The 15210-nt window shown below is 54.0% G+C and overlaps 3 protein-coding genes across 3 annotated transcripts in view; 1 reads left to right on the top strand and 2 right to left on the bottom strand.

The window, feature by feature from the left end:
* VOLCADRAFT_118257 (uncharacterized protein) overlaps positions 1-1092 on the top strand; it is a gene marked incomplete at both ends in the record, with an annotated part of 5803 nt that extends 4711 nt beyond the window's left edge. Inside the window, 2 exons of the mRNA XM_002952934.1 lie at positions 365-488; positions 1009-1092. Of these exons, the coding sequence (XP_002952980.1) occupies positions 365-488; positions 1009-1092 (208 nt within the window). The remainder of the gene's footprint in view (positions 1-364; positions 489-1008) is intronic.
* A 3073-nt stretch (positions 1093-4165) lies between these two features.
* VOLCADRAFT_121136 (uncharacterized protein) lies at positions 4166-6976 on the bottom strand (the record flags this gene model as incomplete). Its single annotated transcript, XM_002953032.1, has 3 exons — positions 6530-6976; positions 6179-6248; positions 4166-4230 (listed from the first exon to the last, which is right to left on the bottom strand). The coding sequence occupies exons 1-3, from the start codon at positions 6935-6937 to the stop codon at positions 4166-4168; spliced, it is 543 nt and encodes a 180-aa protein (XP_002953078.1). The 5' UTR covers positions 6938-6976.
* A 1827-nt stretch (positions 6977-8803) lies between these two features.
* VOLCADRAFT_93787 (uncharacterized protein) lies at positions 8804-15145 on the bottom strand (the record flags this gene model as incomplete). Its single annotated transcript, XM_002953033.1, has 9 exons — positions 8804-8932; positions 9213-9350; positions 9844-9957; positions 10325-10609; positions 11463-12152; positions 12460-12635; positions 13294-13441; positions 13539-13611; positions 15087-15145. The coding sequence occupies 9 exons, from the start codon at positions 15143-15145 to the stop codon at positions 8804-8806; spliced, it is 1812 nt and encodes a 603-aa protein (XP_002953079.1).
* Positions 15146-15210: the final 65 nt, after the last annotated feature.

Genomic DNA, 15210 nt, shown 5'->3' on the forward strand with positions numbered 1-15210 from the left:
GCTGGGGGAGGCGGCGCTGGCGGCGGTGGACAGGCTGGATGGCGAGGATCTGACCACCATTGCGTTGGCGTTTCCCGCCGCGAAGGCCTACAGCGATGCGTTTTTCAAGTAGGGTCATTCAGTAGGAGCGGGGAGCAAGCCCCTCTCAAGGGCGGCGCCAGCGGGAAAGACGGGGAACAAGGGGGAAGGAAGGGGGGGAGAGGGCAACCTGATGTGCTGTCCGGTCCTGCCTTGCGCTAGGCTGCGCTGGCCTGCCACCTACTGGCTGCTATCTACTGGCTTCCGCATACATACATACATACATGGTTACATACATATATACATGTACATATATACATACGTGATGCCTGGGACCCCGCGACAGGTACCTGGTTTCGGAGGCTCAGTCTCGACCGCAGTTCTTCGGTCAGGTGGCCCTCCTGGACATCATCCGCCTCATCTCCCGGGTGCAGCACCGGGACCCCGAGTACTACGGCCCCGCTCTTCAGGTGAGGGTGAGGGGGGGCAGCTGTGTGTGTCTGGGGGGGGGGAGAGAGAGGGACGTGAGAACAACGGGACCCTTCTTAAAGAGTGTGCGTGTGTGTATGTGTATGTGTGCGTGTGTGGCTGGGGTGGGTTTAGGGGTTCCCCGAGGTGAATTAAGATAAATTTTGAAAAAAATTAAGATGGTTTTTATGGGCCACGGTTTTTATGGGTGGACAAGACATCGCTGGTGCTCCCCCCTAAAGTTGAAATCTCCGTTGTACTTTGGCAGTTGGTTGATCGTGATGTCATCGGCAGCCGGCAGCATACTTGTTATGGAATGTGCTTTGCGGCGTGTAACTCCCCCCTCCCCCTTGAACGCCGGCAGTTCACTTTCCCACTTTCTCGGATATGTTTCTCCACACGCCATTCCAACCCCACCCCACCCCAAACCCACCCCACACACGCCGCGCACGCGTGTGTGGTCCGGTTTCCTCTCCCGACTGGTAACCCCGTGCCCCATTTTGTGTTGCGCCTATTGGCTAGGTGCTGTTGGAGCACGTGCATAAGGCCTTTCTGGACGCGCCTTTGGAGAAGTCGGGCTGCATGAACCCCTTCCGCTTCGGCTGAGCCGCCAGCTGAAGGGGCTCGCGGCTGGCTGAACGACTGGGCCTGCGGGTCACGACTGGCGGTGGTTGGATGGATGGATGGATGGATGGATGGATGGATGGTGGGTACAACCGCCAGTGAGACAGGGCTGTGGTAAAGGAGACAGGAGATACTACATTTCCGCGCGCGGAAGCGCAAGGCTAAGCAACCGAATCAAAAGGTAACCCGAATCAAAAGATTGGATTCGGTTCCGGATTCGGTTTTGGATTTGGTTTAGGAACTCCGAACATGAGGCTTACCAGTGTTGGGAGGAGCTTGGAGTACATGGTGCACTTCCACGCCCCACTCACCCTTGGTACACTCTTGCCCTGGCAGCAGCTTCACTCGTTCGTGGTTCGTCCTTCCCCACTCACCCACCCAACACACACATACATACATACATATACACACATGAATGGTGCGATCCTCAGACCACGGCTCAGTCAATTTATAACTCACACACACACACACACACACACACCATGGGTGGTTCGAAGGGCCCCGTTCGAATGGCGCCTCCGAAGGGGACCTCTGTCCGGGGATCTCAACGCGCTCTCAACCACAGGGCATATGATATTGACGGTCCTAAATAGGAGTCCTTCTGCAGTCCTTCGTATATATGTTGACTGAGGCCAGCTACAGAGCTATACCCGGGAAGTGGGCTCCGTAGCTCGCTGCAGGGCCCGGGGGCCCAGGTGCTGGAAGCTCTCGAGTGATGGGCGTTGGCTTGTGGGTGCTCCGAAGCCCTGCAAGCTCATCACCACCCTGGGTGATTTCCAATGGGGGAAGGCCCCCTAGGTCCCCTAGGGGCCCGGCACGGGCGAGATAGATGTTGGAGGTCGCAATGGAGGGGGTGAAATTGTCGTGGGTCACACATAGGAGGAGGTCATGCGTGGGGGGCAGGCGGGGCCAGTGGGCGGAGGTCGCGATCCTGCGTGGAGGGGCGCTCTTGAACTCTCTATGGGGGGGGGTTGTATAGTCCACACGTCCACGTGTGCGCCTGGCCTGGCCGGTCTGCGTGGGCCGTCGAAGAGGCTCAGGACCCGCGGCTCTTACGTACTCGGCGGGGTCGGGGGACTGTATAGTTGAGTTGATGTTGAATAGGTTCCGCAAGCTTGGCTTCGGCCATGTCACCCCTTCTGATGTGTTGTGATGTGAAACGAGGGCTTGCCCGCTGCGAATTAGGACACGGGACCCCGGCAAGACGGAGAATGGCGTTAAGAGTGACACGCACGCGCGGCATTCCAGGCCCTGTTTATGTTATATATATCATTACGTGTATGTTTGCAAGCCCAGGGGAGGGGGGGGGAAGGCGCGGCGGCTCTCTCTTGATATACATGGCGCTGTCGCTGCTGTTGTGTACACAGCTCCCACCTCCCCATGTTGTACATTACATGTCACTTGACCACGGCCCCCGCCACCGCGCATCTTTAAAAATCCTAACGCTGCATCAATAGGCAGAAAGACGCGTGCGTGTATGTGTGTTGTGTTGTGTTGTGCGTTATACCTTCTGGAGTTGCGTTACTTAGGCGTCCTTGAGGCGCGTAACGGCAGCCCGTACGAGCCATGAGGAGTCCAAGGCCAGCCAGCATAAAATTGCATAGAGAGGTAACGTCGTAACAATAATGATAGTAATAATAATCAAGAAGTGAATGAAGAAGTGTGAAGATGTGCATGTTCAGCGATGCTGCTCGTTGCTGATCCCAAGAGGCCCAGGCGGGTGGCGTGGCGGCGTAAGGGGGGTTTCGTGGTCGTGTAAATAAGGAGATCGCAGCGGAAGGGCGGCGGCAAGGGAAGGGAGCCGGCGGTACCCGGTAGTTAATCCTGCCTATGCCGGGTACTGTTGCGGCTTTTCGTCCGCTGGAGGCCTGTGCTGGAGGAAAACCACAGGTTGGCGTTGCCCCTCGAGCCCCACGAGGATGTTGGGTGCGGTAGTTCTTCAGGCAATCTGGTATATGTTGTAGGAGACTGAGCTCGCAAGAAGAGAGACTGACAAATCTATAGCCGTGCTTCTTGTGTCGTAGGTTGTCGTCGTAGGTAATTCGTACGGCACAATGTTCGGTTTGTCAGAAGCCCTCGTCATGGCTTCTGACCTGAGTCTTTTAGCTATTATACCCTTCAGGGGAGGTGTGTAGGGGAGTATCGTTTATAGGAGGACAGAAGTACGAAGATGACGTTACTTTGGTAGGTTTCCTTTGCTGAAATTCGGCGTGCGGCGGCAACAGGAGCGGCGGCGGCAAAGGTGGCGGCGGCAAAGGTGGCGGCGGCAAAGGTGGCAGAGACGTTGCCTACCAACCACGTGCTGTATAATAATAGTTCGTTGTTGGGCTTACATGTTTTGTTAGTTTGCAGTTGAAGTTGGTTTATCGGCGTTGCGTTGTCGGGGAGGGGGCCGTGTGTGGAGCGGTCTCCGCGGGCCTATGTTTGCCAGTAGGTGGAGACGGTCGCCTTGTTTTGGGGTCTCCGTAACGATTCGAAGTCAGCTTCGTCGGAGGCTTTGCCGTGGTGTGTTTTGCCCGAGCGGACCGTGCCCTCCGCCCTCGGTGCTGGGGACCGCCTTGTTGGAAGGAAGCATATCGCGTAAAATCACCATCGCCTGCGCGTCGTTGACCACCATCCTTTCAATTCTAACTCTACACACAAAAGTATTTTAATCTGCCAGTGGGCGCAGGGCTCGACAGTCACCTCGGCGAGAGAATCCATGGCATGGGCCGTGCTCCTGTCCTCTGGCAGCATTGCGACAACGGCGTCCCCCGGCGGGATACCCCTTATCATGCAGTTCGTCGAGTTTGGAGGATTCAGATGGCTTTACTGGATGGGGGGAGAGACGGAGGGAAGGGAGGGGTTAAGTGATGCGACGACGGCAGCGGCAGCTCTGCTGGAGGCAATGTTGTTGTTAGGTGGAATGGAGAGTCTGGCGCTCCTCCAATGAACTCCCCTAGTTTAATCGACCTATATACTTAGCCCTAAGAGAGCTCTGCAACGCCTTTTGCTCTGTGGCACACGCAATTGAAGATCGTTTTTGAAGGATTTGAATGCCACGGACGTGCGTAGTTCAGCCAATGACCTCCGTGCCGGTGGTCACGTACAATATCATGATCCACATAGAATCCGTGGGGCCTTTGAAGGTTGGCGGAAGGGGAGGAGGTGAGTGTCCTGAGTTAAGATGGCCCGACGGTAGCGACGGCCACGGTCCGGGTCCTCACGACCAGCCGTCGCCAAAAGGGATAAGTGTCCTTCGCATCTCGCGTCCGTTCCTTGGGACGGGACGTCGTCTCAATTTTGGATTCTGGTGATCCCGAGGGGTTCCTGTTGTCGATATCGGTTATTAGTTTTATAAGCAGACAGCAATTGTGTTGGCGGCTCGTCGCTGTATGCTGGAAGCTGGCCATCACAGAGGATGTTGCGGATGTTGCAGTTGCGCATGTCGTGCTTTTGGCCGCTGCCAAACTGCCTCGCGGTATGCTGTTACTGAGGTTTAGGCCTTAGGCCCTACTAACTCTAATTGAGGTTTAGGCGTTAGGCCCTAGTACCCTAATGCCATCTAGTAGATTGCATCTACCACCGCGTATGTTCCTGCACCATTTCCACTTATTGCACCGTATGCAGTACACCATAACTTCGACACATCGTAACGTGTCGTACTATGTGCAGCTTGGTTACGGTGCAGAATATTTTTTAGGGCACTGGCCGCCTGCCTGACCTTTGTAAAGTTTTCGTATGAGCGGAACCCGATCAGACACCCTCTGTGTGCTGTACTTCGTACCCTACGTGCCATTCCGAGGAGATTTTCAAGATCCACGTGACATCATCAAAATGACCTGAGACCCGTCTCTGCCTACCGAAAGCTCTGCAACGGCGTCATTATTATCAGGCCATATAGTGACGGCCCAAACGCCTTGGTCAATATTGGTAAAAATCAAAAATCCCGATCTGCTCGCCAAGCGCTCCAATGAACGCACGGCGCATGATAGCTCTCCTGCACAATCTAATGCACATTGTGCACCGTGTGCATCTCAGCCTATCCGCGCGACTGCCAGAATTCAGTTCATCGTCCACAGAAGCGCACGCGAAGGTGGTGGTCTCAACATCGGAACAATATCGCGTGGAATAAGAAGCGACTCCTACTATATGAGCTGCCGATCTCACAGCTGCTAATCGTATTGCGAAAATGCATCTCGAATCCCAATGCCCTCCCCCCCCCAAGATAATGAGAATCAGCTGGGAAACGATGCAGTGTTGGGACGCGCGTGTTGGGACGGCTGCCGTACACGTAGCTGTACGAACCCTTCCTTCTGGTCTCATATTTCTGCTCACACATAAAACCCCCTAACCCCGTTACGTTACGTTACGTGCGCACCACACACGTTTTGCGCATTTGTGTGCCTGAGCACACACGCTCTTGTCCTCCTGCTTCCTGCTCTGCCTCACGTTTGCGGACGCGTGTGCACACAGACATGCGCCTCAACCTTACGCCGGCTCCTGTTGCTGTCCAAACAAACCAACCGCTTGGAGCTCCTCCCGAAACCAAATCGTGAAGTCCTGGGGTCGCTCCGACATCTCCAGCTGCAGCTGCGACAGAGCAATCCACCTGCACTCAGTCACCTCCTGCATATCCAACAGACAGAGATCCAGATCCAAATCCAGACCAGTCAAAAAGCCGATCATTTACAAGCCAGGGAGGGGGGCAGCGCGTTGGATGATGGAGCTGGTTGAGTGTGTTGTGGGGTTTTCTTGGTGGGTTCCGGAGCCATGGGCACGGCGTTGGGGTCTGGTCTTGAATGCGGGACACAGGGGCGGGCCGCAGCGGATTGAAGAACTTCTTTGAGCGTGCCCGATCCAGATCTAGATCCAGAGCACATCACCGCACAGCGCGAACATCAGCGAAGCACAGCACAATGCAGCGCAGCACGGCGCTTTGAAGTAAACCCCCCCTTGTGGCCTCGCCTCCGCGACGATGCGGTCTAATGTCAACGCCAACGCCGCTGTATTCCTCGTGATACCCCATACGCCCATACCAATTCACCAGAGAATTTGGAACTCCGACGTCACCCTAAATAGCGCGGACCTGCCTGCTCGTTGAAGGAAATAGGGCCTTCATAACCGTCCAGCCGGTAGGCCTCCACAAATTCGAAGTCCTGTGGACCGCATTCGGCCAGGAGGGCCCTTTCCGATTACATAGGATATCGTTACATGCGACAGCAGGCTTGCGCTGAGCGTGCGATTGACTAACCGCGATCAGGTACTCGCCTGCAGCTTTTTAAGGGCTAAAGTTTGCGCTGTTGCCAGCTGCGAAACCAAATCTAGAACCCCAAGCATGACGTACTAGCGCAGCCCCAGCCAGGCTTCAGACATTCCGGGTGGCCGGATTATGGGAACCAGACGAAGGTTCATACATGCATACGTTGCGCATATACACCTTGATGCCTTTCTCAGGGATCAGCAGTTTCCGCTGGTGCATCGGAATTAGGGGACCCTGAAGCGAGTCCAGTTTCTCGGGCGTGAGCTGCACTCCAAGTTCCTCAGCGAGGCCGCGTGCGACTGCATCCCGGAAGGTCTCGCCCGGCGACAGGTGCTCGGCCACGCTTAAGTCCCACTGCCCAGGCGCAACCTTTTTATCCTCTGACCTTCGCTGTATCAGCAATTCGCCACGCGTATTAAAGAGATAAGCGTAAACAGCGCGATGCCAGATGCCATGCCCATGACAAATAGAGCGAAGCTCGCGTCCTAAAGGTGTACCATCTTCGTTATACGTATCAAAGATTTCGCCTTCTGATTCAGCCGCAATACCCGCATTGCGTCCTTCAAGGACTGAAGCTTGCGCCATAAATCACAGCAGGGAAGCTGCCCTTCAGGCCTCCTTTAACCCGTAGTTCTACAGGCAACAAAAGTAAAATGAATAAAGGCCTTCCCTCGACGAAGCTCCTTGGGGCCTGGGACTTTAAATCCATGATCCAGCCACCTGACAATCTGAACGCCAGCAGCGGACAATTCCCAGCTGTGTCCTCAGTTGATAAACCTAGGCTGCCGGCCACCTGCTGCCAATCACATTACATTGGTGTAAGAATGAGCTGCGAGTTACCGGTAATACGCTATGGGGCATTAACCTCAGCAGCAACCGGAGGTGCTCTGCTGAATGGAGCTGTAAATGTGTTGCCCGGGGATCGCCAAGGGGCCGGATGCTGCTGCTGCATCGCGGAGGTGAGCGGAGCCTCAAAACGATGTCTCCTTCACAGGCAACCAGCGATGTTCGATTCCAACTTATGGCTGGGTGAGCTGCAGCGGCTCTAGGGTTAACGTTGCGCCCTGAAAGGAAAACAATACCATGCGTCATTTCGAAAATGGGTGTCGGATTCAACACATCCATTTGTCGATTACAGTTCGCTTTGACATCGCTGCTTAGATTCACTGCGCAAATTTACAAACCCAATCAGAGCGAACGCTGTCGGGGCGATTGGGCTTTTGCTAATCATTCATGGGATTTGCGAGAAGTTTAAGTTTATGCAACAAATCCTGCATGCTGCAAGCTTGTCTCCAATTCATGAAAGACGCAACGTAAAACTGTCCGATGGTCCATGCATCGATTTTGGTACGGTGGTATGGCAGTCTATGAAAAGGCGCGACCAAACAAACTACATAAGCTCGTCTATTCTGTTCGCAAAAGCAGAGCGATCTTGCCCCTCTTTAGAAACCGCAAGCCACAACTTGCGTCGCCGCAACTTTCATGCCTTCGGGCATCATGATCTGCGGTGGCAGTGAACGACCCAGTTGTATTGGTTTATTCTCGCCACCCGTCTCATATCTCTTCATATAATGTGAGTGCCACGAGTGGATTGGTTAAGGAATTGCTTGGCCTGCACCCTGGCTCGCATCCGGGCCCGCTCTTCTTTCTTCTCTGTACACGGACATCACATTGAGGTTTTCAGCTGCCCGTCCTTCGCATGTGATTGTTTTGCCCAAAGGCTTCATTCATCGCTATCATGGATTCTCCTTGCGACACCACCGGCGTCTGCACCTCCAGCTGCCGCCGTGATGATGACGACATCGCCCCCACCCAGCGCTGCTGCCCCACCTCCACCTCCTCCTCAAGCTGCAGCAGCAACATTAACAGCAATGACCCCTTCCTGTCTAGCAGCTGTCTATTTCGGACAAGCACGGCTCGTATGTATGAGCCCATTACAACATTGGCGGGTGATGCAACTCCAGGAGGTGTAAAACACAACAAAATCAGATATAAATACATTTATTTACACATTCGCAGTCGGGCAACAGGTGCCTAATCGGAATAGTTGGCGGGCAAGTGACAAACATGTTACACACACACATGACAAATAAAGTCACGGACTGTAATGCAGCAAAGTAATGTATATATATCATGGGGTAATATTCGTACTGCTCGTACATTACCGAACTGCGAGAGCTATGCAAGGCGACCCTGCAGCGTAGCTTATTAACCTTCAAAGGTACCAAGACCAGCCCCAGCGCAAACAAAAAGGTTATCGAAGCCGCTGATAGAGCTCCTGCTGCTGTTGCCTAAAACCTTACGCCAAATAGGACATGGACACCTAGACAAACCATCCAACAACCAGGCCGCCCAAATCAACAGTTAGAGCGTACTTGGAATCATCGGGCTGGATGACTCCATGCAGCGCTAATTTCTGGGCCTATCCGACACAGCAGCAGTGGAGCTTACTTAGGCTACGGCAAGCGTGCCGGTACCTGCCGCCAAAGCAAATTTCACGGCCAGCGCCCCGAGCGCAACTGCCAGTGCGCCAACGAGCGCCCAGATCCGCCGAGTGGTTGCATGTACCTGGTCCCGTATCTGCGAACAGCAGTCAGCAGCAAGGCTGTAAGCAGCGATGGAAGTGCAAGCAGTTAATATTCATTGATAAACTAAAAGTTTGATGAAGCCATTGCGGTAAGGACGCGCGTTTAAGTTGTAATCCTAAGTTACGTGTGTGTGTTACATGGTCGTGGGGTGCGTTCCCCGTACCTGTAAACCGCCCTAAGACGAGCCGAGGGCTCAAGGGCTCCACTAAAAGCACATCTTGAAGCACTCACAAAAAAATTCCCCATCCAACTGAAACCACTCTCCTCCCCACCTGCGCATAGCTCATCTCCGCCTGTTGTATCAGTACGAACGTTTGCTGCGAAAACACCTTTGGAGCCAGCCGATGGAGAAACATCCGAAGTATTACATTCAAGCCACACAGGGTGAGCTGAATTTTATCCTGACTGTACTGTTTTCCGTACAACGGTACGGAATGTACAAGGGTACATGGACGGCATGGGATATACGGCATTGCGCCAGGGTTTGGATAAAGGGGTTTTAGGGGCCAAGAGAGCGGGGGCGAGTGGGGATGAGAGTTTGGGACAACGGCGAATAACCGCGGGTGCCCTAACGATCTTGGGTGCTAAATTAGGCAATCCAGACAGGAGTAAAAGTATTATTGTGCAAGGAAAAGAATCGCGTACGACATGTATTGTACGTCAACAAAGACATTCGTTCAAAACGCCTACCTAAAAGCTCAGACCGAGTCATACATGCACTGGCGCTGTGATGGCGGGATGTGATACATGTGACCCTGCTCACAGGTGCCCCAAGGTGACGAGCCTAAAAAGGCCACCCGCAGCGATCCGACACCTTGGCTTTTGGGGGTGTTTACGACAGGCTAAATTGGCCGTGCTGCCGTACAGAACGATATGGCCCATGCTGCTTCTGCACTGTCGTACCTGGTACGGCGCTCCGAAAGTCATTATCTCAGCCAGCGCCGCGGCCTCCGGCGCCCGGCGCCCCTCGTAAAGAGGCAGCGCCCGGGCCAGGTTGCCATCCGCCGCGTGTAGAGCCTGAACAGGACATTACCCCAGCGGGCGCATATGCCGGGGAATCAGAACTTAACGCACTCCGAGAGTCCAATCCAGACAGGAATAGGTCCGGACCAGCTAGCAGGAAAAAACGGGGAGGGGGTTGGATTGAGTGTATGACATAGGTAATCTGCTAATTGGAAATCAGTGGTACGGACAAGTACGGCAAACTACGGCACTCCTTCACTTTGCATCCCTGCATATTCACGACGCTGTACGGACCTATAGCTGAATACCGTCCCCCAACACTACATCATTCAGCGGCGTAGCCCCAATCCCCCGCACCGCAGCAACTGCCCGTGCCTTGCCCCCTAATGTACGGCTGCCGTACAGTACGGCGATTACACACCTTTGCAAATTCCATCACGTCCTGCATGGCGCTGTTTACTCCCTGCCCCAGGTCCGGTGGAAAGCAGTGTATCGCGTCTCCCAAAAGTACCACGCCACAGGAGGAGGAGGCGGCGGCGGCGGCGGCGGCAAACTGCTGGTCGCTGTCGCGTGGCGTGTACGGCAGTACGGCAATGAAATGGCGCATGTACTGCGGGCGCGGGAAGGATCCGCCACGCGACTTGGCGGCGGCCTCCAGCTGCTGTTCGTTGAAGAGCGCTGAGACGTCGAGTTGCGGGAAGGACTCCTGAGAGGCACTAGCAGGAAAATTGGAGGATGAACTCAGCGAGGCGAGGCGAGGAGACGTTAGAGAAGCAAGGACGGAGTGAAGAAAAGAGAGGAGGGAATGCGATTTACTATATATACGAAAGGCAAGTGGCTGGCAGAGGTTAAGGCCTGATTTCTGCTCCCGGAGGTTCCAGATTCAAATCCGCCTGCCGACTCCTCAGAGTGTGAGGGGTGTTGATTTGGAAGATGGCTCCCCATCTTGCGGACGGTGTAGGACGTGATTATATCAACTTGCGAGCGGACCAGGAACTAAGTTGAGGCGCCGTTGATCCGCTAGATTTGGTTGGACGCTGGTGGTGAGTTGCTGAACCCAACGAATATATTCTGAAGTCGGATGTGGTGAATGGATTAGGGTGCCCCTCTCGCAGGGGAGAGCAGGGCATTGCCTCGGGTAAGGGGACCGCTGGTGAAGCTATACCACCCTGTAACAACATACATACGATAAAGCAGGAAAGAAAAAGGAAGAAGCAAATCTTCTAAAGCCGTACAGTGTCGTGTTGCCGTACTGCGTGTCCATGCACGCGTTCCTACGGCCCCCACTTGTGCCACATTCACACCGAATATAACTAACGAAAGAGACCACAACATGTGCACATACACATTGACATACACAAGTGGCAACGCACACACAAGTATACACACATACCGGTTAACATATCCGTTAAAGCACGGAGTAAAAGTACACAGCAGTAACCGGGCAACCACTACTGCCTCCACATCAAACGCTAATAAGCTGCTACTACTGCTACTACTACTAGTACTACTACTACTGCTGCTACTGCTACTACTACTACTACCACTACTACTGCTACTAGTAAACTCGCCTGCAGGAAGGCACCCAGCTTCTCCCCGGTGTCGAGCGTCCAAAAGACGTGGTCAGATGGCGCGATGACGTTGGCAGTCCTTGGAGAGCTCGGGTCCCGGAAGGGCAGCATCCCGAGCTGCATGGCCCGCTGCCTAGGTGCCTTGATACCGGCGACCGACGCAAGCTGCGAGTTTGGCAGGACACGGTGACTGCTGCCGCTGCCGCCAGCAGACACAGTCGCCTGTTCCTGCTGCTGTTCTTTCTTCTTCTGTTGCTGCGGTGGTTGCTGCTTTGTGCGGAACGGAGGGTTTGGGGGCAAGTTCAACACCTTGTAGCGGAGGCCCGCGGATGGCGAGTCGAGCACCACGGGACTGAAGGTCCCTTCGGGAAGGCCCGCCGTCGGCGCCCAGAGCTCTAGCGCCTGGCGCACTTCACTGGCCGCTCCGTCAGCTCCTACAAGCAAACGGGGGGTAAAACACAGCTCCCGCCCGGCGCCGCCGGCTTCACGAACATGTACGGCAATAGGTAATACGGCGGCGGACGCATGTCCTCGTCCTGGTGCCGCTAGCTCGATGTTCGTCACTTTGGCGTCGTACATAATCCGCACCCGGCCCTGCTGCTCCGCCTCCGCTAGGCCGCTGTGCAGGGCCCGCAGAAAGGCCCGTCGGGGCAACCAAACGGAAGCTCGCGATGAGTCCTGGAAAACGCGGGCGGGGGGGAATCCAGAACGAACCAGAACGAATCAAAGAAATGCTGAGGTGGAAAAGACCAGCCATGCACGGCTGCTCCGTACAAAATATTGCTCAGTAAAACACCCCAGGATGCACCTCAGCAACGCCTATCAGGCTGCAGGTCAACAAATATATTACAGGAGCATAAATACGTGCGCCATGCGCTAAATCTTCGATATCTTCAGAGGAAGAAAAATCAGGTTGATGAAATGGAAACCTCTTGAATTGGTGCCGGTGCCAGATCGGTGTCGTACGCCGGTACGGAAGACACACCTTGAAGTTGAAACGGCGTTCGCTGTAGGTGCCATCCGGATAAACCCGCGAAATCGATAGCCCCGAACAGATAACACCCGCCGCCTCCACCGCCTTCGTAACGCCCGCAGAGTCGGTCAGCGAGAAGCCCCGGCCGTCGATCATATATGTGTACGACTTGTCAGCCTCCTCCGCGTCTGGAAGTGTATGAGTGCGTGAGGTAGACAGAAACAGGCCAGGAAATAGGCGCTACAGTGGGTTTATGAATTGAATGATGATAATGAGAAGAGCGCAATGGGGATTGCTAAAGTTTAAATCGCATGGTCGGGTTTTGGGGGGTAGGTATAACCGATTGTGTATTATCTATTGTGTTATGTGTTGTGTTGCGCTTGGAATTGCACTAGTTTGGAAAAAGGACTTCATACCGCTGCTGAAGCTCGCCACGATCTGTAGCTGAACGTTTTCAAAAGCGCCGTCAAGTACGACACCTCGAATTCAGGTCCACTACCCTGTACGATGCCACACAAGCGCAACACAGGCTGCAAGGCAGACACAGCATTTTTCCCAGAGCGCCAAGCCCACCGAGACACGGCGATATCACGTACTTCGATCCTCAACATGTTTCCACGCAGTTCGACACACGGCGACGGCATGGATCTCGTGTTTGAAGGTAGTGTTGTCATACTGCGTTTTTGTGCATGCCGTACAAATAACACGCCGTGCGGTTTGTTTCATTCCCTCAAAAAACTGTTGCTTGTCCCGAGGCCGCAGACACAGCCATGATACACACACACACACAGTCATTGTCAATCCCCCTCCGTTGCCGCGCCGGGCCAAGCTCGCCAATGTGCTCACCGATAGACGGTCGCTTCTCTAGCAAGACGATCCGCTCCCAGCGCGGGCTCTGCTGTTGGGCCAGCAGTAACGCAGTGGCTAGCCCAGCTGGCCCGGCACCCACAATGACAACATCACAAGCCTCTGGCAAAGATTGGGATGAGGACATCTGTGACGACGATGAAGGCGAAAGTCCTGGCGATGCAGCCGCAGCAGTACTGGATGGTATGCCAGCAGCAGCTGGAGTTTTCACCAAGGAAGCTGACTTCCGGGCCCTTGGAGGGGAAGATGATGGTTTTTGTGTGTCTATAGGAAGCGTGGAATGTCGAGGAGTGGGCCCTGCGTTACGACGCGGCGCAGCGGCGTTCCGGAATTGTAACGCGTGATGGCTTAGAGGAAGCGCATGGGCGCGGGCGGCAGCGGAGGAGCCTTGATTCCGAGTATTGGTGGTGCTGCAGTAGCCGCGACTGTGCAGATTAGGCGTGCTGACAGCCGGAGCGCAAGCAGAAAAGCGCCGAAGACACAACGATGCGTCAAAGGCGTTACCATGTAAGGCAGAATGCATTGTTAAATTTGCAGAAAATATGTCGAAACGTATCTGACTAGGTATCAAAGTGCCTAGTGCCCGAAAGCTTTCGGGGTTTTTCCACTTGGCCGCACACTAACACTATGTTCGGATGTTCTTCGTCCTGGACTTGTCTCTCACCGTTCTAAATGGATATGTTGATATAACTAATGATGGAAACAAATATTCTTCAAACAAATCGGAGGTTGGCGCACTTCTGGCGGCGAACTGTAAGGCCTAGTGGAAACACCCCGTACACTAAGTCCACACTAGCCAGGGCTCGGGCCGAAACTGTACTGCGTTAGCCGAAATAGTTTCCGAAATCTGGACCCTTCTGCGAAACCTCGCGAAACTGTCGGAAACTGCCGAAGCCCTGAAAATGCTGTATTTAATGACGTTTTGGCTTAATAAACGTTATAAGTGGGCCCTACGTGCCGTCGCGCACCTGGGATGTGCTCAGAGCACTCTCCGGCACCCCTCGTCACTCTATGGTCACCCGCCTGAGGCGATAGGCTGCTTCATCTGAAACTTCTTTCGTGCCATTGGTATATTATCTTGAGGATACGTAAGAGCAACACCTGAAGGCGCCCTTGTTTGAACTCGAGCCGGCAGTACTTGCAGATGATGATCCAGTTCTTAGACTTGGAGTTGTAACCTTTCTTTTCGAAATGAGCCCAAACGGTCTGATCAGAGGGCCTTCCGCCCTTGTTTTTGACCGCCCCAGCTGACGTCTCTGGGTTCGCACTGACAACGGAAATTGTTTCAGACATTTTAAAGGTCAATTAACCCATCGCAGAGTTTCGCAGCATTAAATACCGCGCGTACGCTTTAAAAGTAGGTGTTCCGCCGCACGGCGCTAGCCGAAAGTGGCCGAAACTAGTTTCGGCCTTTCCGTTGACCAAGGACCTCTTCGTCGGAAACCCCGAAACTAGTTACGGTAGGTTTCCGTTACGGCAGGTTTACGTTTCGGCCCGAGCCCTGACACTAGCGCGTCACAAAGGACCTCAGATCTGCCGTTAACTTTCAAACCTAGCACCAACTATTTAACGGGCAACTTTTGTGTACTTGCTGCACTCATTCAACCGCACCATCGTGTCATAAAATGTCGCCCGGCTGTTACAAACGATATGACATAGAAGACAAAAATGTCAATGCATCCCAAATCTTAAGCTCCAGCATGCCGTGTTTCCCTGCTTCACCATATCGGGACAACGTCCCCATTGATGTAGTCCCCATTGCCGGTCCTTACCTTGTGCTGTAGATGTAGCCTATATTGGACTTAAGTACAACAATTGCCATTTCGAGCATAATTTGCAAAAAAGAGTACTGCTGGACAATTAAGGACTATCGAGTATCAATACGAAGGCCTTGCA

This window comes from Volvox carteri (assembly GCF_000143455.1).
Source record: "Volvox carteri f. nagariensis unplaced genomic scaffold VOLCAscaffold_33, whole genome shotgun sequence".
Classification (NCBI taxonomy): domain Eukaryota; kingdom Viridiplantae; phylum Chlorophyta; class Chlorophyceae; order Chlamydomonadales; family Volvocaceae; genus Volvox; species Volvox carteri.